This window comes from Biomphalaria glabrata, chromosome 9 (assembly GCF_947242115.1).
Source record: "Biomphalaria glabrata chromosome 9, xgBioGlab47.1, whole genome shotgun sequence".
NCBI lineage: Eukaryota > Metazoa > Mollusca > Gastropoda > Planorbidae > Biomphalaria > Biomphalaria glabrata.
In genome coordinates, this window is record NC_074719.1 from 18317032 (window position 1) to 18343344 (window position 26313).

Below are 26313 nucleotides of genomic sequence, written 5' to 3' on the forward strand. Positions count from 1 at the left end.
GACCCACGCTAATTCAAGGTGTATAAATTATTAAATTAAACCATTTTATAACTTAAAACAGATTTACCGCGCCCTCCTGTCGATTTACAGAAGCTCCTGGCAAAATATACGAATAAGTCCTGGAAGAAATATCCGGTAATATATAGACAAAAATTTATTTTCATTTTGGGGTGTCATTCAATATGGAAAACGCCAATCCTGAGCGCGATAAATAAAAACGGCATTATGCATTAGCCGTAATTGTGTATTCAGGTGAAAGAAGCTTCTCGCGCCTCAAACTAATGAAGAATTACTTGAGGTCAACAATTCTCGTAGATAGATTGAAACATTTGGTAATTCATGCTGTTGAGCGTGATCTATGTAGGAAACAGAATTATTATAATATACTGTATGACTTTGCTACACGCAAGGCTCGTAAAGTAATTCTGTACGTAGTAAAGAGTGAATAAAATGCATAGACGAATTTATTTTCTAATACAAACTCTTAAATTTCACTTATTATCCGCTTCCCTACCCAAACTTGGCCCCGCGAAATCCGTTTCGCACAGGGCCCCACAATGGTTAAGTCCGGCCCTGCTACATATACATAGTAGATAACTTAGATTAGTTCCTAGTCCAAACCTCCCGCAGGACAAAGGGGGATGGGAGCGGACAGGGTTTGATAAATTTAAACGACAGTCAAGCGCGCAGCCAGTCATCCGTAGTGTGAATACTCGTGGACTATCCGCAGAAATAAAAGAGTGATCTTTCCTTTACTTCTTCTCGTCCAAACTGTTGGGGAAGAAGAGAATTATATATATATAGATAAAGATAATAATGGCAATGTCTTCATTCCGAAAATGGGGGATAAGTGCAGTGTTTCACAGGACTAGACAAACCCAGTTCTATCAAACATGTTCACAGCCACTAGGCTGGCCCAGTGGTTAGTTTATTGGCTGGAGACTTGAGTTCGATATCAAGTTGTACAACTTTTTGTGTTTGAATAAAATGCGTTTCAAAAGAGATCACGGTAACCTTTACCCAGCCCAGATACTCCCTCCTTTCTCTCCCAACTGGTCCAGACAAGTGATAGGAACATAGCACATTGAAAAAGTTAAAAACATTTATTATATTTAGTCTTGATAAATTTAATGACATGACTGATCCAAACTAATTGACACAATTACACTTAATACAAAGGTTTGTTTTATTTCAAAGTTTTTGTTTTATTTTGATTGTTTCAGGGTGAAAAGGAACATGACGACAACCACCCTAACATTGATGGCTGACTGGTCGTGCGGTATGCGTTCAGTCGTCTCGGTGGTCCCGGGCTCATACCCTCCTCCCTGCTGATCTACGTGATTCCAGTATTAAACAGCACAAAGTGACAAACCACCCTGGCATACTAGATCTACGTGATTCCAGTATTAAACAGCACAAAGTGACAAACCACCCAGCCATACTAGATCTACGTGATTCCAATAATAAACAGCACAAAGTGACAACCACCCTGGCATACTAGATTTACGTGATTCCAGTATTAAACAGCACAAAGTGACAAACCACCCAGCCATACTAGATCTACGTGATTCCAATAATAAACAGCACAAAGTGACAAACCACCCTGGCATACTAGATCTACGTGATTCCAGTATTAAACAGCACAAAGTGACAAGCCACCCAGCCATACTAGATCTACGTGATTCCAGTAATAAACAGCACAAAGTGACAACCACCCTGGCATACTAGATTTACGTGATTCCAGTAATAAACAGCACAAAGTGACAACCACCCTGGCATACTAGATCTACGTGATTCCAATAATAAACAGCACAAAGTGACAACCCACCCTGGCATACTAGATCTATGTGATTCCAGTAATAAACAGCACAAAGTGACAAACTACCCAGACATATCAGATCTACGTGATTCCAGTATTAAACAGCATAAAGTGACAACCCACCCTGGCATACTAGATCTACGTGATTCCAATAATAAACAGCACAAAGTGACAAACCACCCAGCCATACTGGATCTACGTGATTCCAGTAATAAACAGCACAAAGTGACAAACCACCCAGCCATATCAGATCTACGTGATTCCAGTATTAAACAGCACAAAGTGACAACCCACCCTGGCATACTAGATCTACGTGACCACATCTACATCTCTAGCATTAGATCAAAGACTGAACAGACATCACTACAGCTCTAGCATTAGATCAAATACTGAACAGACATCACTACAGCTATAGCATTAGATCAAATACTGAACAGACATCACTACAGCTCTAGCATTAGATCAAATACTGAACAGACATCTCTACATCTCTAGCATTAGATCAAAGACTGAACAGACATCACTACAGCTCTAGCATTAGATCAAAGACTGAACAGACATCACTACAGCTCTAGCATTAGATCAAAGACTGAACAGATATCTCTACAGCTCTAGAATTAGATCAAAGACTAAACAGACATCACTACAGCTCTAGCATTAGATCAAAGACTGAACAGACATCTCTACAGCTCTAGCATTAGATCAAATACTGAACAGATATCTCTACAGCTCTAGCATTAGATCAAATACTGAACAGACATCTCTACAGCTCTAGCATTAGATCAAAGACTGAACAGACATCACTACAGCTATAGCATTAGATCAAATACTGAACAGACATCACTACAGCTCTAGCATTAGATCAAATACTGAACAGACATCACAACAGCTCTAGCATTAGATCAAAGACTGAACAGACATCACTACAGCTCTAGCATTAGATCAAATACTGAACAGACATCACAACAGCTCTAGCATTAGATCAAAGACTGAACAGACATCACTAGAGCTCTAGCATTAGATCAAATACTGAACAGACATCACTACAGCTCTAGCATTAGATCAAATACTGAACAGACATCACTACAGCTCTAGCATTAGATCTAGACTATGTCGCAGAGAAGTCTTAGACGTTTAGTCAAGATGAAACATTGCACGATTATTCGTTAGCCAAGACATTACATGTGATTCAATTTAATAAAAGCCAATTAATCAATTAATAACTGGTAATTAATTATCTGGTTGATATCAACAAGGGAAATTAATCCTTCAGTATTCACAGATATTGCTAAAATATGTGGGGTTTTGTTCCCATAGATAATTGTTATTTCTTCCACACTTATTATCGGATCAAGTTGAGATTTAAACAATTATTTAGTGTACTTAAAAATATGAATCAACTAAATTAACCAATTAGTAAATTAATTATTTTGTTTGATATTGAAAAAGGGAAATAACTTCAACATTATTGAGAGATACAGTGAGTATGGAATTCTTCCCCTTACATAAGCTATGTTGTTGTTGTTTTTTAAAGTAGTTTTAAAATAGTGTTTTGAACTTTCCTTCAGAAATGAAGATAGTTACGTCCTTGTCTAAACCTCCAAGGGGGGGGGGGGGGGGCAGCGAATGGGAACGGGCAGGGTTCAAACCTACGACCATCGTGACCACATTCCAGAACGCATACCTCCCAACCAAGCTGCGATCTCAGTTCTAACCTTTAGGTACAATTAGTGTAGGATAGAAAGTGATGATGAGAGAAGTAATGGCACGGTTTGAAGCCACAGCCCTTGCCAGTGATGATGAAGACGTGATGATGTGTATATATAGTTGTATTGGAAGACAAGGGTAGGCTCTACATCAATCTAATGGGAAACTAAAGCAAAGCTGTAAGAAATAGTGAAGGAAATGAAAGATACCATAAATCTAGAGTTAGGACTTGGGTGGTTGTGACGCTGTGATTTTGGACTTGAGTAGTAGTGAAGATGTGTTTTGGGACTTTGGTAGTAGTGAAGATGTGTTTTGGGACTTTGGTAGTAGTGAAGATGTGTTTTGGGACTTGAGGGCTACTGAAGTCAAAACATGTGAAACAAAGAGGAGAAACAAATGCATGACAAGTTCAAACTTCGACAAGGAAAAGAAGACACGCCAATAAAATCTTTCATAGCTCAGAGATGAAGGCTGGAACAATCAATACATTCCACACAGATCAACCAATCAATAGATTGCAGATAAATCAGCAATCAATAATTTTGTAAGGGATAAACAAAATCAATACACCACATCATTTTGACTAGAGCTTTTTCCACAGAACACACTAAAACCAGTGCGCCAATATATATAATAGATACAAACAGACAGACAGACATCAGATAGATTGTTGTCTACTACTATGTTAAGACCTATTTAAATAAGATATTTATGTAGCGGATCTCACATAGTTGTTATACAGCTTTCTAGAATCTAGTAAAACATTGTTTGATACAATAGTAGAAAGTATGTAAGACAAGAACATCTGAAATCAATAAATTGAAATGAAAAATATGTTGTTATAATGGAATCAGGACAAGTTAATGTATTTTTTTGTCAATTCAGACTCCATGATCTATGTGATTCCAGTATTAAACATCAGCATGTGACACAATGATAGTTGTGATCTACCCATTGTTACAAAGCTTATATTAACGCTGTCTGTCTGGTCAAAAAGTTTGAACATAAGTTTTCTCCCACTTCCCATTCTCGGTGAAACTTTGCACAATTATTCGTTGTACCTAACTAAACATGAATCAATGAAAACAATTAATTCGTTAATTAATTATTAGTAATTAATTATTTTGTTTGATAAGAAAATAAGGTGAATAAGTGCTACGTAGTGAGAGATGTGGATGCTTATTTGGAGTTGTCCCCCTTATTACGTTTTGTCACGTTTTTTTTCCACATTCTTCCCATTCTCAAACCAAGTTGAAATTTTTCATAATTATTCATAAGCGTCGATAATATACGAATCAATAAGAAAAGTATCCAATTAAATAATCAATTAGTAGTAATTAATAAATCGTGGTAAATGTGTTTCAAATTGCAGAAAGGGGACTAAACGCTGCTATCTTGAAATTGATGGCATTAATTAGCGGTTCTTTCCCTTAAATAAGCTTTCTTTATAAAACAGTATTCTTTTTTTCTTTTGCTAGTTCCTGATTGACTTACTGATAAGTACAATACCACTGGGCACTCCTAAACAGTAAGCCTAAATAGCATTATGGTACACAGCAGCAGATACTCCAGGAATAAACAAAACGATCTTAGAACCTCGATGTGTAGCCATTCTAACTGCACCCACTATTTCAAAAGTTATGAAAAAAAAAAGACTTTAATTATTAGATCTATGTGCTCACCATTAATTACAAAAACCAGAAGCTAATTGGTGGAAAGTAAGAACGGGGCTTATGTGGGCTACCTACCAGTAACAGGGCCGGCTTTGGATAATTGGAGGCCCTAGGCAAGGTAAATTTTGGTGACCCCAAAGGAAGTAAACAAAAATAAATCAAAAGAAGCAGCGAGAAAATAAAATTGCGCAATTATTAAAAACCTGCTTGTCTATGTGTAAATCAACAAATAAATTCATATATCGTAATATCCGTGGTAGATACAGAGTAAGTCTAGATCTAGTAAGCATAAAAGTCATAGGGCTGCCTAGTTAGCCTATTGCTGCGGCCGGCCCTGCTGGTAATAAAGTAGATATCTTTAATGGACTAACTCTGCACCCCATCACAAAAATCGAAGAGCTTAAGATGTATTAAATAGATCGATGTGAATGTCATAAAAACATTTTGAATTATTTTTACTTAACGCAGATGTGTGATCGCACGAACCAACTATGCACCCCGAGCCAGGCCCTAAAAAAAAAGTTACATATAGATCTGTCTGAAACTGATAAAGTTGTAGCATTCATTGGACTCTAGTATGGTAACATATGAAAAGACGAGGGCTCAAACCCAAACGTTAGTAAACTAGTGTAAGTCCAATTAAATCTCTACCAGTTACAGTGATAATGGACGAGTACTCATAAAAGTGAATTTTATTTAGATCTATAGATCTACCCAAAGAGGGAGCTAGTAGAGTTCAGAAGTCAAGAAGACCCAACATATTGAAAATACCAAACAATCTAGACGTCTAGTATACTTTGAATTGTATTGTGACAACTGATCCAGGAAGGGAACGATTCCTGTACGATGAACACCAGCTATTGACATTCAGGGGGGTTGTATGCCTACTGAAACAAATCTTCTCTCTCACAATGGAAAAAGAAGCACCGCTTCATAACCACTGGATACTACACGCACAGAGTTAGAACACAAACACTTGATGTTTTTACAATCCAAGTTGTGTCCTAAAGATTCTGGTTTCACAATAAGCAAGTCCTGTGAAATACCGAGTCCTACACACATAAACACACCTTGTCAAGTGACACTGTCTGAGACACACAACACGAGGGGAGAGAGGGCGGCGGGACAGTCACATTGTAGGCCCAGGTATGTGTGCGACCCGACCCTACACTCCGCTGGCTTTTTACACTAAAGGGCAAAGGGAAATAATAGCACACTGGATCTATTGGCAGTGTAAGAACGTGTGTACATTGGACAGGCGGATATAGTGCACTACGCAATTCTATTTCTAATGCAGAGACTTTGGGAGGAGAACAGGCAATGCATATAAGTTATAATACTATTAAACACCTCCACTCTGGTAATACATGTGTGCATGTCTTCTTAGAGTGTCCTCAAGTGTAGTCCTACATAACACGTCAGCTGACAATCCTGATGTAGAAATCAGTTGTCGACATCGATTAAAATGATAACATGAGATTCTGACAGAGTTATCTCACCTTTAACCAAACAAATATCGTCTGCTGATACATTCATGAAACTATACACAGAAGCAATCTAGGTCAAATGCAAACAGTTCTAAGCCATGGACAATTTACTAGGCCCAAACCGACTTATAGTATTGACCTAACTGATGCCGACACATACAATAAAACAGAGCGCCTCGATCCATTTATTTTAGCTACATAGGAATATTCTTTGCATTCAATAAATAAATGTAGTGATTAATAACTGCAAAGGAAAATCCAATGCTCCTGCAGTCACTGCACAAATAAATATTCCGGTCCGCTTAACTACCCCATACTGCTTAGCTGCTACACTACCTCTCGGCAAGAGATGTTAGGTGAGTGATGCCCAAAATACGGCCCGCGGGCCAGATCGGCCAGCGAGGTGGTTTCGTAAGGCCCGCGGAAACGTTGGTACGAAAGATAGAAAGAAAAAAAAATGAAAATAAAAAATGTGTCTTTTACCTACTTTAGGGCCCTGACTTTTTTTGTGATGGATTGGTACTATGACATTTAAAATGGGTTAGCCGAAGAAACTTCAAGTGGACTCTGGATTTAGAATCTACCAGGAAAAGTGAACGGATCTTTACTTTTTGGTGGAAGATGACAATAAACCAACCTAATTGCTTTGTAAAGTGTGGCTGTTATAAAGCACAACAACATATAAACGGATTCTAAAACATTCTTATAGTTTGAACCGCGAATAACAGATTATTAAACTACGCCTGAAGGATTGAAGGATCGATAGGGAATATTTACCAACATGAGACAAAGAGTGTTCGTTGGTAAAGCTTTCTACAATGTTGCTCACATTTTAAGTAGAGAAATGAAGCCAGTTTCCAGACGCGTAAAAAAAATATAGTTATAACCTTGCCATGCACACCACCACCCAAGCTAGTGCAGAAGGTGCGCACTGTTAGAGACTAGACTGAAAAGGTGCGCACTGTTAGAGACTAGACTGAAAGGGTGCGCACTGTTAGAGACTAGACTGAAAAGGTGCGCACTGTTAGAGACTAGACTGAAAAGGTGCGCACTATTAGAGACTAGACTGAAAAGGTGCGCACTGTTAGAGACTAGACTGAAAAGGTGCGCACTGTTAGAGACTAGACTGAAAGGGTGCGCACTGTTAGAGACTAGACTGAAAAGGTGCGCACTGTTAGAGACTAGACTGAAAAGGTGCGCACTATTAGAGACTAGACTGAAAAGGTGCGCACTGTTAGAGACTAGACTGAAAAGGATGTTGACATTAGAAAGAAGAGAACGGAGTTTCGCCAAAGTCTAGAGCTGAAGATGTTGTGCTCAAGACAGATGTTGTTCTTGGTATATGTGATGTTCCCAATGAAAATGAACACCCATATCGTTAAGTCGTATCCTTTAAGTTTTTACAATATACTACCAACATCCCATTAATTAATGTAAGTACTAGATCCACAAGTTTCAAATAAACTTGGTTTAGGCCAATTTCATTTCGTCTTGTGTATTTTCCGCCATTTGGCCGCGACACGAGTGTCACATGATTTTTATTAGGTTGGGCATCACTGTGTTATGTAAATAGTTGATGCCTATCTGGATCTATAAAATACAAAACCCCTCGTCCTCAAGAGAGAATGTAGTTGTATGAGAGAATATAAAAATGAGAAAATATTTATAAAGAGACAGTATAAGAGCGATAATCTAATGATGCAATTTAAGCTTCACGTCTTGATTATCTCCCCTGACATTCAGAAATGCTCTAAACAACGATACTATAAACAATCACTAATGAATGTTAGATAACAAAAAAGGTACATTTTGTAACCCTCCACAACCCTGGGAGAAAAAATCCTGGTTTTGCAAATGAAATGTAAAATTAATCTACAACATTTTGTAAAATTCCAACAATAGGCTTTACATATAGTTTCAATGTTTTCCTACAAATTCAACTTGAAAGGTTTCACTGTAATTGTTCTTTACTTACATCGAATAGAAGAAGAAAAGTAAAACTACTTACAAATTGTTAGTGTAGCCAAGAGGACACATACAGCTGCTGGTATCATATCCATCTAGACAGAGCCCGCCATTCATGCATTGAGTGGAGCCACAATTATCTGGATTACTCTCACAGTAATCTCCATAAAAACCTGTTGGGCATTTACAGGTAAAACTATTCCAAATGTCCACACAGCTTCCACCATTCAGACATGAAGTTTTGCTGCAGACGTTATCCCCAGTGCAGTGATGAACAATGCCACTGATAGATTTGGCCATGAACTTCACCGGGACGGTATTGTTCTCAAAGGTGTCATCAAAGTAGAAGGGCATCAGCACCCCGCCCATCCTGACCTCCCGCAGACAGCCCTTAAAGTTGGCTTCCCACGTCTTGGAATACTTCTCACGAAGCACGCTTCCTAAAATAATTTCACCTTTCATGAGCATGTCACCAATATCCACAGATGAACTGTTGATCAGCCTAATTCCTGTACTGTCATACAGCTGCTTGTCGTACCTAACCTCCAAGACAACGTGCGTTTCATTAATGATTTCAAATCTTGCACTGTACCATCTCCCATCATCCACCCGCCTACCAGCACGCGTCTCCGCTGACTCTGAAAATTCAGATGAGAGTTTAGAATTGATCTCTAGGACACCATTAGCCACACGCACTTTGAAAAAATACTCTCCATAGCGAAGAATAAAGATCAGCCCGAAAAGCCCACGTGTCCGAAAGTTGAATGTTAGAGATGGTTCTGGTGTAGAGCCGTTCATAACATACTGAATACCACTGTTATCATAAAGAAATGCTGCATCCCCAATACCTGTGTTCAAATAGAACCAACAAATATATAAACAATAAAATAATACTTTCAAATAATACTTTCAAAGCTTAATCCAAATATAGGAAATTTATCTTCAAATGCTAGCATACACACAAAAACTACACTTCAGACACATAGAAGAATGAAATAGTGTTAATAGAATTTGTTAAGATTACAGTTGCATGTTTATTTGTAATTATTAGTGGTAGTCATTAAGCAATTTTGTGAATGTCAATCATGAGTCTGTATTATAGTAAAAATTCCCTTTTCAGGGCAGATGATAAGGTCATCTGTTTCTTTGGCCAAGAGTCATGTGGTCAGCACAATGACTAAACCGCCTTTACTTTCCACAACTAAAGTCAGGTACCCATTAGAGTTGGGTGGACTCAGGGGTGTCAAAAAGATCCTGAAATTTAAAATCCCCTCTCAGCCACTGCAACCCCTCTGTATTATGATAATAATTACAATAATCTTAATAATAATATTAATCTTGATTATCCCTAGTTATTATAATCATAGTACAGTTGTAAACAGACTTATTGTAACTCTAAGATGGAGCAAATAGAACACAATACATCTAGTGTTAATTAGAAATATTTTACGCCTTTCACTTTATTAAGAATAATACACGTAAAAAATTATTTTATTTCTAATTAGAAGTAAAATGTCTTGTGAAAATGTACCAACTTATACAAAATATTCACTGCTATTTAATAACGCCTATGAAAACATGAAAGGGAGGGGGGGTAGATGGCAGACTGTTTAAGCGCTCTGACGTCCTGGGTTCAAATCATGACCAAGACTGGAATTTTGAATTTCGGTATTGTTAGGGCAACCTACATTATCTGCCCCATAGATCACATGGTCTGAAAAGAAACTTTACTTTTTTTTTTCCCTTGAAAGCATAATGAAAACAAAATAGAGTGATTGCTAAAATTTAAAGATTCAATATAAAAAACAACATAGCAAATTAACTGCCAAAAAAAAAAATTAAGCTTTCTATAATGCATTGTGAATTGGTGATTAAGAGAACCACAAATCACCCCAGGATAATAATAATAATAATAAGGCTTGTCTTTGAGTCCAAAGATAAATGAAGAATGCAGTATTTCCCATGGCTATGCAGCCCCAGCTGTGACCTACATATTTTGAACCTTGAGATAAACTGACTTAGCACTTACATTCATATCCCAAAGGAATATTCACACAAGTGGTCTCAGAAGGGCATGTACCGTAGGAACAAAAGTTGAGCTCACTGCAGTTCTTTCCCGTGTATCCACGTAAACATTGGCACCTGAAATGTGCAAGCTTGACAATTTAAGAATTTTAGAGCAATGTCTCTAAGCAACTAAATAAGGGATACTTAAAATGTTTAATCCTCAGTGATTTAAATTTTTTAGCATATTGCATTTGTAAAAATTCAGTAATGGACTTTTGCAACCCAAAGGTTTTAAGCCCAGACCAAAGCTGTAATCAACTTTATAGGGCAAAAAATAGACTCACCATCTACTTTCAGGTGAATAGAACATAGAGATTTCATAACGTTTCACATTGGGACAATGAACATTTGAAACATTTGTCAATAAATCATTATTTTGAAATTGTTTTATTTAATTCCTTGTTATACTAGAATTTCAACTCCCTCCCCCCTGCCCAAACCAAAAAAAAAAAAATTAGTAAAGTATTATTTCTTATGAGCACTAGGTTTTATAAGAAATGATTTCTTGACAATAGTTAATAATTGTTTTCAAACATAATTAAAAAATAATTAAATAAAATATACATTTTAATATCAAATGTAGATTCTAGAAACAAACTGATATGTTGAAATGGGAAAATAATGACCTTAAAGAATTTGTTTTTTAAAAAAAAAAAAAAAAGCTAGAGAAAACATAACAAGAAACATTTATTAAAATAAGAAAAAGACCTTAAAGCCTATCACTTAACTTATTAATAGTAGAACATTGAAATGTAAAAAAAAATTACATTTTAAGTAATTTTGCTGTATGGTCAAAGTGAAGTGTACACAGAAGCTTAATGTCTTATGGATATAGTATAAGGTTTTAACAAGATTGATTGTGTTCTGTTTGTATCTCCTGTCTTTATTTTTTTTTTAAATTAAAAAAATTATTTAAAAACATCCTCTAAGATTTAAATCTAACTTACAAAAACATGAAACAAGAACTTACGAAAAGTCATTGTAAAATGACTCTGAGCAAGTTCCACCATTTTGGCAAGGAGAATCAGGGCAGACATTTCTTGTGGAATTGGCACCCACTGTCACATTAACAGACATAATAGATTCAGAGACACTGTCAAAGTCAAGCATTTTCCCATTGATATGAATGTCCTGCAGAATGCATCAATGTTTGAAATCATATTCAATAATATATTTAGCAAAAAATGGAATGCTATAAAAAATATTCTAAGGAGCAATAATTATTATAATTAGCCTGTTTGGGTTACTAATGAAGCCAATAAAAATAACCAGTGAGTTTTTTTTATGTTTTAAATATTTTAAGAAAAATGCAAATAAAAAAATTTAAATCTAGTTCATACATACCTGTATAACACCTTCCCAGTCTGGGATAATAGAATAGGTGGCTGATATGTTAGCAATGATATCTGTCTGGCGTTTTACTCTTTGTAGTGATACCATGCTTCTAGTTTGGAAAGAGTTTAAAAAATTTTGTTTTACAGATCTACAAGGAAAGACTTCGTTGTTATAAATTTGCAAGTCAGGTTAAGACCCAATTAGAAAATTGCTTTTAATTTTACTTTTCTAAAAATGTAAAACTAAAAAAAAATGTTTGTAGTTTCCTACATGTGAACTAATATATATTAATATCAGAAATATATAGGCCTACAAAGTCAAAAGATAAAAACAAAATACATACATTTCCTTTGTATGTTGTGAACTGTGAGCATGGCGCTTTGTCCGTAGCTGGACATTTCTGAACTGACCAAAAAACAATTTTGATGTAGATAAACCAAAACCTGATGAGCATGACTGTGAGATGTTCAGATTTTCATAAAGCTTTTCATCTGAGCTGCTGAAAATAGTGAAGCTGGTATTTTTGACAACTATAGAAATAAAATGCCACTTTCCATCTGCCAGATTCTTGTTGACTACAAAATTCAGGTTCGAGCCACACTTAAAAAAGTCTCCAGACAGCTGAGAGTTTTTCATGTAGAGAGCCAAGTAAGCAAACTTTTTAATTTGGGCATTGTAGCCATCAGTGGTCATCATAATAAAACCATCATTCTGACGAGTAACGAGGAAAAATGAAATATAAACATCTCCAACAGGTTCTGGAGGGAAGCTGTAAGACACGTAAGATCCTGGGAAGAATGTGGCCGCAGGATATTCTATAAAAGAAACAAAAGTATAAATGATCATTCCCAAAATAAAAATTTATTTTTCTATTTAAATGATTTACAACATTATATTATACTTAAAAATCTAACTGAAATTATTATAATTTTTAAGAAAAGGATTTACACAAATTCGTAATCTCAAAAATTTGTAAAGAAATTAATTTAACATCTGCAAACACACAGTACAATGGAGGAAGAACAAAGAAAGGGTCATTCAAAGAAAAGCTGGCTGGAAAATGTAGAACAATGAATCTGCCTCTCTCTTGATATCCTACAAAGAACAGCCTCAGCTATTGCGCTTGGGCTCATGACCAATTAGGGCCCACATGTACCCTTGAAAGAAACATCAAAGTGAAAAAATAACTGCACTTTTGTAAAAGCCAATTAGCTTCATTTCAAGAGAGTGTTTCGTGACCTCCGATGACAAAATATCCAGAGAAATAGCAATCAGAGAGTCATTTCTTGATGTTCATATTTGTAAGAACCAGAAATATGTAGAATTGGCTGAACAAATTACTCCATTTGATAAAAAATTATCATTAATCTTTAAATAAATTGCGAAGCCAATGCTAGTGCTTCACATATGAGTGGACAGTAAAACAACTTTCATATACATAGATATATTTACAACAGATTTTTATTAAAGTATTAACAAAAAATAATACATAAATTATAAACTTATTTTAAACTTAAACTGTAACTTATATAGCAATAAAAGTTTATTTCATCACACCAGAACATCAGAAAAAAAAAATTACACAACATGGCGCACATTGTGTCAATGTGCCATAAAATCACAATCTAATAAAACCTTCAGACTTCACTTTAGCAAAAGCTAACCGCAACTGAAATTTGGTCTTAAATGATTCCGTCAGCTCCGTTCCAGAAGTGGCAGATTTTTGTAACCTATTAGAAAACATTTATGAGTATTTTTGATAACAACATATCAAGATGGGCGATTTTTGAATCCAATACGATAAGTATAGGATATAGGACACTCACAAATTGATGCAATGAGATTCAGATGTACTAAAGATGTTGACTCAAATTACTTTGTTTTCCCCAAAGGAAAAAGAATGCCTGGAAGCTGCAGCTCTTAGGGGAAAATTAGGCATATTTTATATTATTGTTCTGCTTGTTGTCAATTTCAAATTGTAACTTTGTGTCGAAAAATGGTGGAATGAGCATCAAAATCTACATACAGCTGTGAGTGAACTGAAGAAGCTCTATAATGTAAGTAAGTCATTTAAAAAATGGCTTTGAGACTTAAATAAAGTAAACAGCTCTATTAGCTTGATGTTTAGTTATTGATCCAGTTTTTCGCTTCACGCGATTGCGGAAAGTTAAAGTACAAATTGATGAGCCTACCACTGACTACTGGGAGGAGAAAATTTGAGATGTAGAGAGGACTTTCAAAATCAACGTATTTTACCGAACTATCGATGACATTATAATTTCTCAATTAGACCCCCTAGATGACAGATTTCATCAAAAAAATTGTTAATATCTTCTTAAAACAATTATCTTCTTATCTTATAAAATACACACGTTACTTCAAAAAAGAAAATGATGTCATCCTACGCGTGTCCGTATTTCAATCTTGTCATGCATGTTAACCAATAACTTAAACTCTGCCAATTTGTTGGTTTTCTTGGATGACTCAGGCAATCCATTCTATGCTCTAATAGCACTAAGGAAGAAGGAGTATTTGTACAAATTTGTATTAGCATTTCGATTGCAAAAATAAGTAACACACTTTGTGTCTTTCTGAGTATTTCATTAGGTTTTGGTTTTGTATTTGAAGATTATGGTTCAGTGTTTTATGAATAATTAATACTTTTTAGTCTTCTATCCTTAAGGGTACAAATATTTAGAAGAGCGGTCATACTCAAAGTTGCGATTGACAAAAAGTATTTTAGACGTTCTATGACATATTAGCAGGTTGGCTTCACTTGCTGTTCTTTCCATTGAACAAGCAACAGACACAAATTTAGAAATAGATTCACGACTGGTTTCTGACTTTTCTACTCAGAAGGCCATCAAAATTTAATTTTAGTAACTGATGGACATGGAAATAGATTATAGTTTTTTATTAGAGTTTTTTCGGAATCTAAATTTGTATAATGGGAAAAGAACTACTAAAACATTTGTTTGTTGAGTTTTAAGACAATATTAGTTGTACAGAATAATAACTGAATTTCTTCTTCTTCTTCATCGTTCTCATTGTTATGTTGGAGTGTTCATATGACTAGACCAATACATGAGATGAACTGCGCAGTGGTTTCCAAATCAGGGAGCTCTCCATATAGTTTTCTTTCTATTGGGGTGATTTGGGGCCAACGTCTTATACAGGCCTCTTGGTAGAGAGAGCAGTTTTGGAGGACGTGGTCGGCATTTTCTGGTGATACTCCACATGGGCAGATTTCACTGGTTCCAATTTTGAGCTTCCGGAACATGTGTTGTCGCATTCTGTTGTGTCCGGTCCTGAGTCGAAAGATTAGACGTTGGTCTTGTCGGGATAGCTTATAGTAAGCGTCATCTTTCTTGTGATTTGGATGGGAGCTCGTCCATTTCTCATTTATTTTATCTACAATTAATTTCTTCATTTCTTCTGGATAGAGTGCAGAGTTTACTTGTGAGTTTGTTCTCCCACTCTTGGCGAGTGTGTCAGCCTTCTCATTTCCTGCTAGTTGTATGTGAGCTGGTATCCATTGAATAAGTTTTTTTGCTATTGTTGTTGAGCTTTGTAAGTGCTGTTCTGAGGTTTTTAATATAAGGGGAATCAGAGTTTTGCAAGCTTTGGAGGGTTGTTTTCGCGTCTGTTAGAAAGACAATCTGACTGTGAGGGGAACTTGGATGATTTGCTAGCATGGTAGCAGCTAGTGCTAGTGCTTCCCTTTCTGCTCTGTGACTGTCAGAGAGCTCTCCAGTTGCAATGGATTTTTCTAGTTTTCCTCCATCTGGCCATTCGATAAGTATTCCAGCTCCTCCATTTGTGGTGGCTTTATGGGATGAGCCATCCGTGTAAACTCTGATCCACTGATTGCTAGGGTAATTTTTATGTAGAAAACAGTTCACTATTTCCTTGAGCTCTGTTGGTCTGTAATCAGATTTTCTTTTTATGTTTTCAATATGGTCCCTTATAGTAGGAAGAGGGCTTTCGTCCAGGGTGGAGATTCATTATAGTGTATCGAGGATTCCAGAGTAATTTTTTCAAGTTGGTGTTTCTTTTTTAGGTTTAGAGATTCCTGTATGAAATTGGTCCTTTTGAGACGGTTTTTTGTGCCAGTTTTGTGGATTTTTGTTCTGAGTGGGTGCCTCTCCAAGGTTTCCAATTTAGTGAATTGGGAAAGGATTTTTATTTCTCTTCTTTCATCCAGAGAGATCAGGGCAGCGGTTTCCTCCATAGCTCTTATGGGTGTTGTTTTGATTGCTCCTGTCATTATCCTTAGACCAATATTTTGAACCTTGTCTATTTTTCTTAGGTTGGTTTGGGCTGCTGAGCCCCATGCTGAGGCACCATATTCTAGTACAGGTCTTACATAACTGGTATAGGTCTTTTTCAGGATGTTGTGATTAGCTCCCCAATCTGTGCCAGCTAATTTTTTCAAGAGGGATAGTCTCTGGATGCCTTTACTCTGTGTTTTATCTATTTGGTTTTTCCAGGTTAGTCTCGGGTCATAGTGACTCCAAGATAAGTAGGGCTGTCATTTTTTTCTAAAGCTTCCTTATCTAATGTTAATTTTATTGTTTGTTGTTTTGTTGACAGTGAGAATATGGTATATGTTGTCTTTTTTGTGTTAATGGACATACCCCAGTCTTTGGACCAATTATTGAGTTTATCAAGAGCATCTTGTAATCGAAATTTCGATGTTCCTACATATTCTTCTGTGCTAATTAAGGCAAGGTCATCTGCATACATGCTGCTTTTAACTTTTTTTTTTTTGTAGGTTTTGATTTAGATCGTTTATGAATATTAGGAAAAGTGTTGGGGATAGGACTCCTCCTGGGGGACGCCATTTTTTATACCCACTGTGTGGCTTCTTTGTCCTTGAATGCAAACTAAGGCTTTTCTATTATTTAGGTATTCCTTTATCCAGTTGTACATTCTGTGGGATATGTGATGCTGGATTAGCTTGAGCAAGAGACCTTGTTCCCAGACTTTGTCAAATGCTTTTTCTAAGTCGACCCACACAATTGTCGTTGGTTTCTTTTCTTGAAAGCCGTCTTCTATTTCTTGTGTGATGAAGGCAATTTGATCTTCTGTTGATCTGCCTTTTCTAAAGCCAGCCTGGGCTTCAGTGAGTAGGTTATTTGACTCAAGGATCCATGTCAGCCTTCTATTTATCACTCTTTCCATCAGTTTGCAAGTACAGCTAGTGAGGCTGATGGGACGGTAGCTATCCAGTTTATTTCTTGGTTTACCGTGCTTTAGTATAGGGATCATAATGGCTTTTTTCCAGATGTTTGGAATTCTGCCAGATTTCCAGCTAGCATTGAATAATTGTAGCAGTTTTCTTTTGGCTTGAAGACCCAAGTGAAGAAGCATGTCATTTGATATTTTGTCTGGGCCCGGGGCTTGTTTTGGTTTGAGGACTTTTAGGGATTCATCTAGTTCCTTCATTTTAAGATTAGTGGTCATTCCCAAGGAGTAAGCTGGATTGTTTTCTTTAATTTTATCTTGGATTTCTGAGTTTACATCTTTATTTCTACTTTCATTAATTTGTATTTGTCCTACGCTTTGGAAAAACTTAATGAATTCATTTGCTGCTTCTTGGCCTTTCAGGGGTTTGTTGTCCTTTTCTATTACTATAGGAGTTGTTCTGTTTTCTTCCTGGTTGAGACATTTGGCTATACGCCAGAGTTTGTGGCCATCTCTATCTACGTTTAGTTGTTCTAATAACTGAATGAAATGTTATGACATTACTACTTACAAACAAGGTTACAAAGACAGTTTGTGTGGGAACACAAACTCAAAATCATCCCCTGAAGTGGTCCACCCAGGCAGGTAAATAGGCAGGTTTTAATATTTTCAGAAAGAATATCAAAATGAAATTCTATCAAAGCCGAATGACAGAGAAGAATTGAGAAAGAAGGTTGGGGGATCTTGTGAGGTGCAAACAGACCAAGAGATAGGTGAAAGTGAAGAAGTTCGATGTGAACGTGGCCTAACTAATGTCTTATAATAATTATCTAATGGATCTAATTATTCTGTTATTCAAAGCCTCAATAAAAAAAATAAAAAATTTCTGTAAAAAAAAAATTGACAAATTCTCCCATTCCTTTTTTTTCTTCAGTATTCCGTGTGTCACTAGCAGCATTGCAGTTCAGGTGATAATAAAAAAACTACTCATTAATTGTTGTTTTAAATTATGTTCCACTTATAGGCATTTGGGAGGGGGTCCACAAACATATTTTTTCAAACCCGGGCCCAAGGGTACCTTGTTACACCACTGCACAGCACCTCTATGACAAAAGTTAAGGGACAGATGATGATGATAATGATGATGATGACAAACACAGAAAATATATAAAAACTAATAAATATATTGAACTTATTTGTCCTCTTTAATAATAACCTGGTTGATTCTCATGGCTAGCAGGAAATGTGTGTGGTCAGGCATGACAGTAAAATGTAGACTTACCCAGTTGACAATCTTGACCATAATAAGGTCTGTTGCAAAGACAAGAATATTTGTTCCACAGATCTTCACAACTTCCACGACTATTGCAAGACAAGGAGCTGCATTGTGGTGACCTGGAACAACCTGGTGTGACATTCACATAGTTACCTGCCACAAAGAAAACAGGAAATGGTTGAGGAAATGTTTTTTTTTTGTGAGTGTATTTCTTATCCCATCTTCATATCTGATATAATACAGACGTTACTTCAAAAAAAGAAGATGATTACGTCCTACGCGTCATGCATTTAGTCATGCATATTAACCAATGACTTATTGTAGTTGTAGACAGAATTAATTTGTAAGAAATGATCTTCTAAAGTTATTCATTGTATAGATTTAAATGTGTAAATAAGAGCCAAGGGCACAGAACCCAATACCAAAGTTATAAAAGCTGATTGTTGAGTGGAAGCATACAAATGTGATAAGAAAATCAAAGAATTTTCAATCAATTATAAAATAAAACTTTTTTTGCCTTCTATGAAAATTCTTTTTTTTTTAATTAAGTATCTAAATATAAAATGTGTTTTTGGTTTAGATATTTAGTAAACAGTTACTTCCCTTCACAGTTGTTTATTAATTATTTATTTATTATTTAATGAATAATTAATCAGTTATTTCCCTTTGTTACAAAATAGAAGCAAGTGACCTTTAAGTAGATTACAGCAATGCTGCTGTTCCCAAACTGTATTGTCACTTACAAATTCCTTTAGACACATCAGCTTCACCGAGGGGGGGAACTGCTCTGACCAAAGCCAATGCCAAGGCATTCATCTCATTTCTATGAGGTGATCATCATACTTGTTTCCCCGACTGAAGGAGGCCATAGTATTTCCTTCAGGTTTTCACTGAGATCTTATTAATCATTTTTTAAAATGTTTGTATCATTTGAAAGTGAAGTGAAATTGCTTGAAGAGAATATTTGTAACTAAAAATTCATTCCCAACTTTTTAAAATTCTGTTGGTCATCATTGCGTTAAAACAAAAACTATTTAAATAATCCTTTTCACATTGGTGGACTCCGAATAGAAATGGAAGTAAATAAAACTAAACCTCTAGTCCCAGAATTTCAGCCAATAAAAAAAATAGCATCTGCTTAGAGCTAGATCAGACAATGTTTGGTTTCTTTTTGACCTATTGGGGTGAGCATTATCATTCACCCAGAGTGGCAGAGTCTGTACTCTCATAACTATCAAAACTGGTAACAAACTCAGTGTTTTCTTAAATCTTAAATATTCAATGCCAACCCAATTAGGATTAATCTAGACAATCTTTGGTTACAGTTACTTAGAAAAATGTCCTCATTTAATGTTACCGAAAAGGCCTTGGCTATGTTTTATTACGCTCACATCTGCACTATTTTAAGTTTTAATATCACTGCCTGGTATAGCAATATGAATTTCATAGAATCCTAAATGCTGGTGGTAAAGTCATTGGCAAAAAACAAACCCCATTTGGGCAGCTGTTTGAAAAAAACATGCATAAAAAAGCTAAAAAGATTCTAGAAATTAAAAAAATCAGCCTTTGGGTCAGGTTTTTGTGATTTTACCATCAGATACAAAAACTCTTTTGTTCGCCTGGTAATCAAATCATTAAATAGAAACTATCTGATATAAACTTTTCGCATGCAAATTATAAGTGAGTCTGGAATGAATGTATATTGTTACGTTCTCTCCTAATCAGGTGTTCTGTAAACACTGCTAAACACAACACAGCACATCTAACACATCAAGAACTTGACGACAAGGCTCCAAATAATCTGGTGCTTTAATAATGGTCAATTAAAACAGCCAATATGACACAATTGGCAATACATCAGCACTAAAAATGCTCTACTGTACATCACAGTACTAAACTAATAAACTCTACTGTCTCCATCTCTTCCTGGACTCGTACGTTCACTTCAGGACTCCACCAGGACTTCATGGCAGACTAACAGTCCCGGTCTACTCGCTGTCCTGTCTTGAACTGCACTGCCTTACACACACTGTGTCTCTGGTCCACGCAGGCTTTTTACAGATGACCATAACCCGGGTCCTATTCACGTGCAAAGTTCATGCCAGTACTGTCCCTTGCCCTTCGAAACAGCACGCTAAACTGTATTACTGGCCTGTGTTACGTCAGTTAACCCTACTGCATCGCTAATAGGGTTACAACAATGTTTTGGTTTTCTATAGTTATAATGTTTTGTTTGATGTAATGCACAAATTGTAAGACCAATTTCCTTATGGATAATAATGATTATTATTATAGGTTAAAGTGCTTCTATAGCACGCAGCATTCAACCATAATTTTTAAATGACTATATAAGACATTATCCTTAAAACTATATCTAGATTTGTAAAATTGAAATCTAGAAATGTCCCTTACCATTATTCAGTGCAGGATAATAGAGTTGTGAGTTAATCCTGAGATCCTCCACACAGCCCACAAAAGCTTTAGCACTAGTCCCATTGCCAACCACAAGAGAGGTGATGTTGCTTCGTGCTAGCTTAAGACTGATAGACTTGATGCAAGGCTGCACTGTATTGGGGTTGTCACCAGCACACTTGTCATTAGGTAGAGATAGAGTCATGTTACTCACAGTCAGTTTCAGAAGAAGACTGTGGCTGTTACTGTCATTTACTTTGGCCAAAGTTTTGAGTGTTTCATTTACAATTCCAATATCCTTATATGTCAACATAACCTTAAAATAAAAAAAAAAACATAACTTATTATTTCAAAAAATATTTTTTTAATTTTTCAACATTTTTTTATAAATCAATAATTCAATAAGTTAAAAGTAGTTAAAGAAAAAAACAACTATCAATATAATAACTAAATAACAGCATTGTAGAAAACAAAAACAGCAACTGTTTCACTAAATGATATGTGGGAACAAGTTAGACCTAAGCAAAAGAGGATCAGAAAATTAAAGGGGGGGGGGGGGGGGAATAGTCCATGATGATATTATAAGATAGATAACACTCACACAAACCTACAAATGATATGTGATCACAGAGTCTAGCATGAACAGCAGGTCTAGAGCTTGGTATAGTTTGTAGAAATAAAATGTGTTTAGAATAAATTGACAGCCAATTGTACGAAGAAAAAAAATCAATAAAATATCTACCTACCTCCCCAGCAATAATCTGAATGGAAACAGTGTCCTCACTCTGCAGCTTAAGAACAACAAGGGCAAGGTCAGACCAAGAAGCAGTGCGAAAAGTTAGACTTATTTCCAGTGATGACGTATTCAGGTCAACCTTGACATAATTCACAGGGGAAACAAAACTCATGGATGTCTCGACATTACAATATTCTCCAGTGTAGCCAGGGTAACAAGAACAACTGAAGCCATGTATCTCCACACCGCTGCTGTAATCTAGCTTTGGAATGCAGTCCCCTTTGCTACAACTGTTACTATTACAGCCAGTCATCAAAGTGCTACAGTTTCTCCCCCCATAGTTGACAGTGTTAGCCACAGGAGGCTTGCAGATACAGAGGTAGTCTGCAATCTTGTCAATACAGGTGCCTCCATTCTGGCATGGCTTCACATTGCACTCATTAATGTCCACATCACACTCCTTTCCTTGATAGCCTGGTGAACACTTGCAGCTGAAGTTGTTGAACAGGTCAATGCACGTTGAACTGTGCAGGCAAGGATTTGATTGACATTCATCGACATCTATTGAGCAATTGACTCCTGGTCAGAAATAATAATGTCAAAGTACAAAATTAGTAAAAAATCAATGCAACTGCCACTAAATAAAGTATTTGATCAAAAATACAACAGTGACGAGAGTTTGATAAGCATGTACATAGCTGCTGTGGGTCAGATGCACTCACACATCACATTTGTTGCAGTTAATTTTGGTGTGGAGTTTGTTTGTTTGTTTCTCTGTATCTTGCAAATTGTACTCATTAAGAGAGAGCTGCTTTCTTATTTGGAAAAATAATAGTTACTACTTCATGATTTTCACTGAACTCATTTAAGCACTTTGTGTTTATAGTTGAGTTGTTTTATTCTTGACTTCCATTGTCAGTGTTGGTGTTATCCTTGCCAGCGCTGATGTTTCACTGTATGTTCATAATTGTTTATGTCAGTCCTGAATTGCCATTGTTGTGTCACTAATGTTACCATTGCCATGAAGGTGCGTATTATGTTGTTACTATGAAACCATGTTGGCAGGTTTTCAACAATAAGAGAGGTGCTTACAATTTTATACTGTTTTATTTAGATGCACATCTTAAGTCTGGATCTTTAAATATTATTGAATAATAATAGATACAGGTTTTTTTTGTGTGACGTTACGCACCGGTACGGTGTATCAGCACCTTTTAGACAAATGTATTACTTTTCTTGTATTTTAACAGATATTATTTATTTTTAGTAGTTAAAAGTTAGGCAATCAACTACTGAGAACCGGCACCTATTTTTTTTTACAGATATTTATATCACAGTATTAAATTCATTTTTAAAATCATCACCCACATATTTTTATTACTTTATGTATGACTGTGCAAGAATGGTGTGTCTATCAGGCTGAACTTAGGGCCTAAATTTATCTTTACATTGAACATTTTTAATTCCTTTTTCTGACACTTTTTGTCTTATTTTATTCAATGCGAATTTTTCTCTCCCAAGAATGGAGAAAACTGTTGACAGTGTGGTATCTTACTAAGTATAGACTCTTTGTTTTGTATATCAACAACAGGAAGTCTGGAAGGATGTCTGAAATCATTAAGTTGAAGTCTATTACTTTGTAACTTTCATTATTTATTATTACTGTTTTATATGATAAATTACTTTCATTTTAATATTTATTTTCATGTAAATCAACACTTTAGTGTTACGCACACAAAAACACTCCTAGGTGTCAGGTATTATTGTATTAGTTTTTTATGGGCCTCCTGACAGTCATTAGGTAGTCAATGTAATATTCAAGACATTATTATCAATGCTCCCTACCTGTCAGACCTGGTACACATTCACAAATGTAACCAGCAGCCTTATCATAGGTGAAGTTGACAAATTTGGGATTGCCTTTGTCATAGAGGGTCACATTGGAGTTCTCAAGGCAGAGACTGTTGTTGCGACAAGGGTTAGGTGTACACTCTTGTATGTCAATCTGGCAGTTGTCTCCAGTGTAGCCCTTGTAGCACTCACATGTGTAGTTCTGGAAGAACAATTTAGCTTGTAAGTTGGCCATCATTATTCAATTTTAAACCCATAAGTAATAATAATAACTTAATTTACATAGCCCTGTTAACAAATATAATGTAAAGTAAATAAATTGGCTAGAATAAAAAAAAAAGCCAATATAAAACCTTTACCTTTACTCTGTCTGTACAATTGCCACCATTATGACATGGATTGCTTGCACAGTCGTCAAAGTTGTTTTCACATATTGAACCAATGAACCCAGTGCCACTGCAGTCACAGGTGTAACTAGTTACAAGAGAAACAAAACTTGTCACTAGGTGTTGAAGGTAAGAAAAATGTTGGACTCTAAAAGTTCAGAGAGAGAGAGTCATGAGTTTGGTTTCACAATTTGTAAATGCACACCCTCTAACAGCTTGGAAATGAGATTAAATATTAAAGATTTGAAATAAAATTGCAATGTAGAACACTATCCTTTTTTAGGCATTTAAGTTATGTAAAATTTTAACTGTAACAGAGTAATAGTGTCCCACAGTAAAGTCTTCAATTTTGTTTATTTCAACAAAATATTACAACTTTCATCTACAAAGTTTCAAGAAAAATATTTCAGGTAGTGTTTAAATTAAACTTTCTTGATTATCTTATCTTATAAATGATAGATGTTCCTTCAAAAGAGAAGATAATTATGCCCTAAGCATATCTGTGTGTTAATCATATTAACATGTTATGAAATATATGTAAATAAAGCCATTATTTTAATATTTTTTTAATGTTATGTGATCATTTGTGAACAGTCATAGTTTCAAAACAAAATTCAGAAACAAAAACAAAATAATAATTACATTTTAAAAAGAAAAAGGTGAAATAAATATTTAAAGTTGCAGAAGAACATTGATGTAATGAAAATACCAGAGCTGTCAACACACTTATGGTGTGACCAAAATCTCTGAAAGACTATTTCTTTTTTTCTTAAGGGTTCAATAGAACTTCAATGGCTTGACATAGCTCTATCATGTATATAGTTTTTTTTTTTAAATTGCAGATTTTTTTTTTTATAGAAATTTCTGAAATTCTTTTTAAATTCACATAAAAATAGGAATAATATGTATAAAAAAATAATAATCAACAATTAAAATTTTTTTCTGGCATTTAGAAAGCATTTCTCATTATCACATGTGACTAGATAATGCTGAAATGAACAGTAGCTAATCACCAAAGACCTTTCTGTTCAATAGAAATATATCATTGGTAAACAATTGCAGTTAGATTATGCGAAGATGGACAAAAGCTGTGACTAAATGCACAAGACATTTTGCAACTTTGTGAGCTCTATTAATAGTACTTCTTGTTGGTTGGTTTTTTTATCAGAAGGTAATTAATTAACTTAAATCTATGGCCATATTACAAGGTCTTCAGGGCTCACAAAGACCTTCCTTCGGGGAACAGTACCAGGAAAAAGAAGAAGAGTCAGAAAGCAATGGGAAGACAACATAACAGAATGGAAAGGCCTGCCATTGAAAGAAGTTTTAACTAAGGCAAAAGACAGAAGCGAGGAATGGAGAAATACGGTCAACAAATGTTGCATAGTCTCCCAACGGTCCAACAGACTAAGGTAAAGGTAATGGTGAAAATTAATTAATTATCTCACTCTTATTTCCTCCGAACAGAGATTGGCTGACTGGATTGTGTTATATAGGGGCTAAACAAAATGTTCTACTTGTTTTCCTTGAGTGGAATGGCTTCTAATATATTACCCAAAGTTCAGGGGACATACACTGTTGTGACCTATATTCTATCTACACTGGATGCTGATTCATAATGTACAATAATTAACTAAGACAAACAAGGGGACCTTTTCCTAAATTCAATAAGAAAATGGGCCTCCAATCATAATCATTATATCAATGTCCTTATAGGATGTGTTACAAAAAAATATATGGGTTATAGTACTAATAATAAAACAATTATAAACTTATTTTTTTGGTCATATTTGGCCAAATGATGTACACACTTCTAATGAAGTAAGTTCTGGTTTTCATTTTTGTTTGTCTATGTTTGCTGTCTATTACAAGTATTAATCACCAATATACATTTTGAATGTGTTATAAAACCTTGTGATCAGTCTTTGTGTGTTAAGCATAGCTTATGTTAAAATATTATAGACCTATTCATTGACATTTTCTAATGATGTCTCTAAAAGAAATGGATAAGCTCTATAGAATATATAGATGTGATAAGAGCTTGAAGCACATACCCACACACACACACAGAAAAAATAATAATTTTATATTGCATTTATAACACTTTAAATAAAAGTAGATAAAAAAAAACTGGCTACAATAAAAAAGCCAAATTAAAATAAAACTTGCCGTGGACTGTGTGCATCCAGAAAATCAAAAAGAAAAAAAGGTAAATGACAATTAATATTATGAAGGTCAGTAAACTAAACTTAGTGTTACTAATGACTTGAGCATTGCTGCCAGTAAGTTTTACCTAATTAAATTAGAAAGTTTATTGTTCAGTAAAAGTAACATTATTTGTATCTGAAATTTTAATTATAAAGATATCTACCACTTTTATGGACATGATATATGGCTTATTTCACCTGAGAG

The 26313-nt window shown here is 35.4% G+C and overlaps 1 protein-coding gene across 5 annotated transcripts in view; it reads right to left on the bottom strand.

Moving 5' to 3' along the window:
* The window catches only part of LOC106074918 (protein crumbs-like), a 107340-nt gene that overhangs the window by 34920 nt on the left and 46107 nt on the right, over positions 1-26313 (bottom strand). For 4 of the 5 annotated variants that reach the window (XM_056042044.1, XM_056042046.1, XM_056042048.1 and 1 more), the window contains 10 exons: positions 23875-23989; positions 23510-23717; positions 21675-22243; positions 20929-21244; positions 18523-18669; positions 12397-12868; positions 12063-12162; positions 11689-11849; positions 10681-10793; positions 8695-9499 (listed from right to left, as the gene is read on the bottom strand). In XM_056042044.1, the coding sequence (XP_055898019.1) occupies positions 8695-9499; positions 10681-10793; positions 11689-11849; positions 12063-12162; positions 12397-12868; positions 18523-18669; positions 20929-21244; positions 21675-22243; positions 23510-23717; positions 23875-23989 (3006 nt within the window). The remainder of the gene's footprint in view (positions 1-8694; positions 9500-10680; positions 10794-11688; positions 11850-12062; positions 12163-12396; positions 12869-18522; positions 18670-20928; positions 21245-21674; positions 22244-23509; positions 23718-23874; positions 23990-26313) is intronic. The other variant, XM_056042045.1, reaches the window with a different exon arrangement.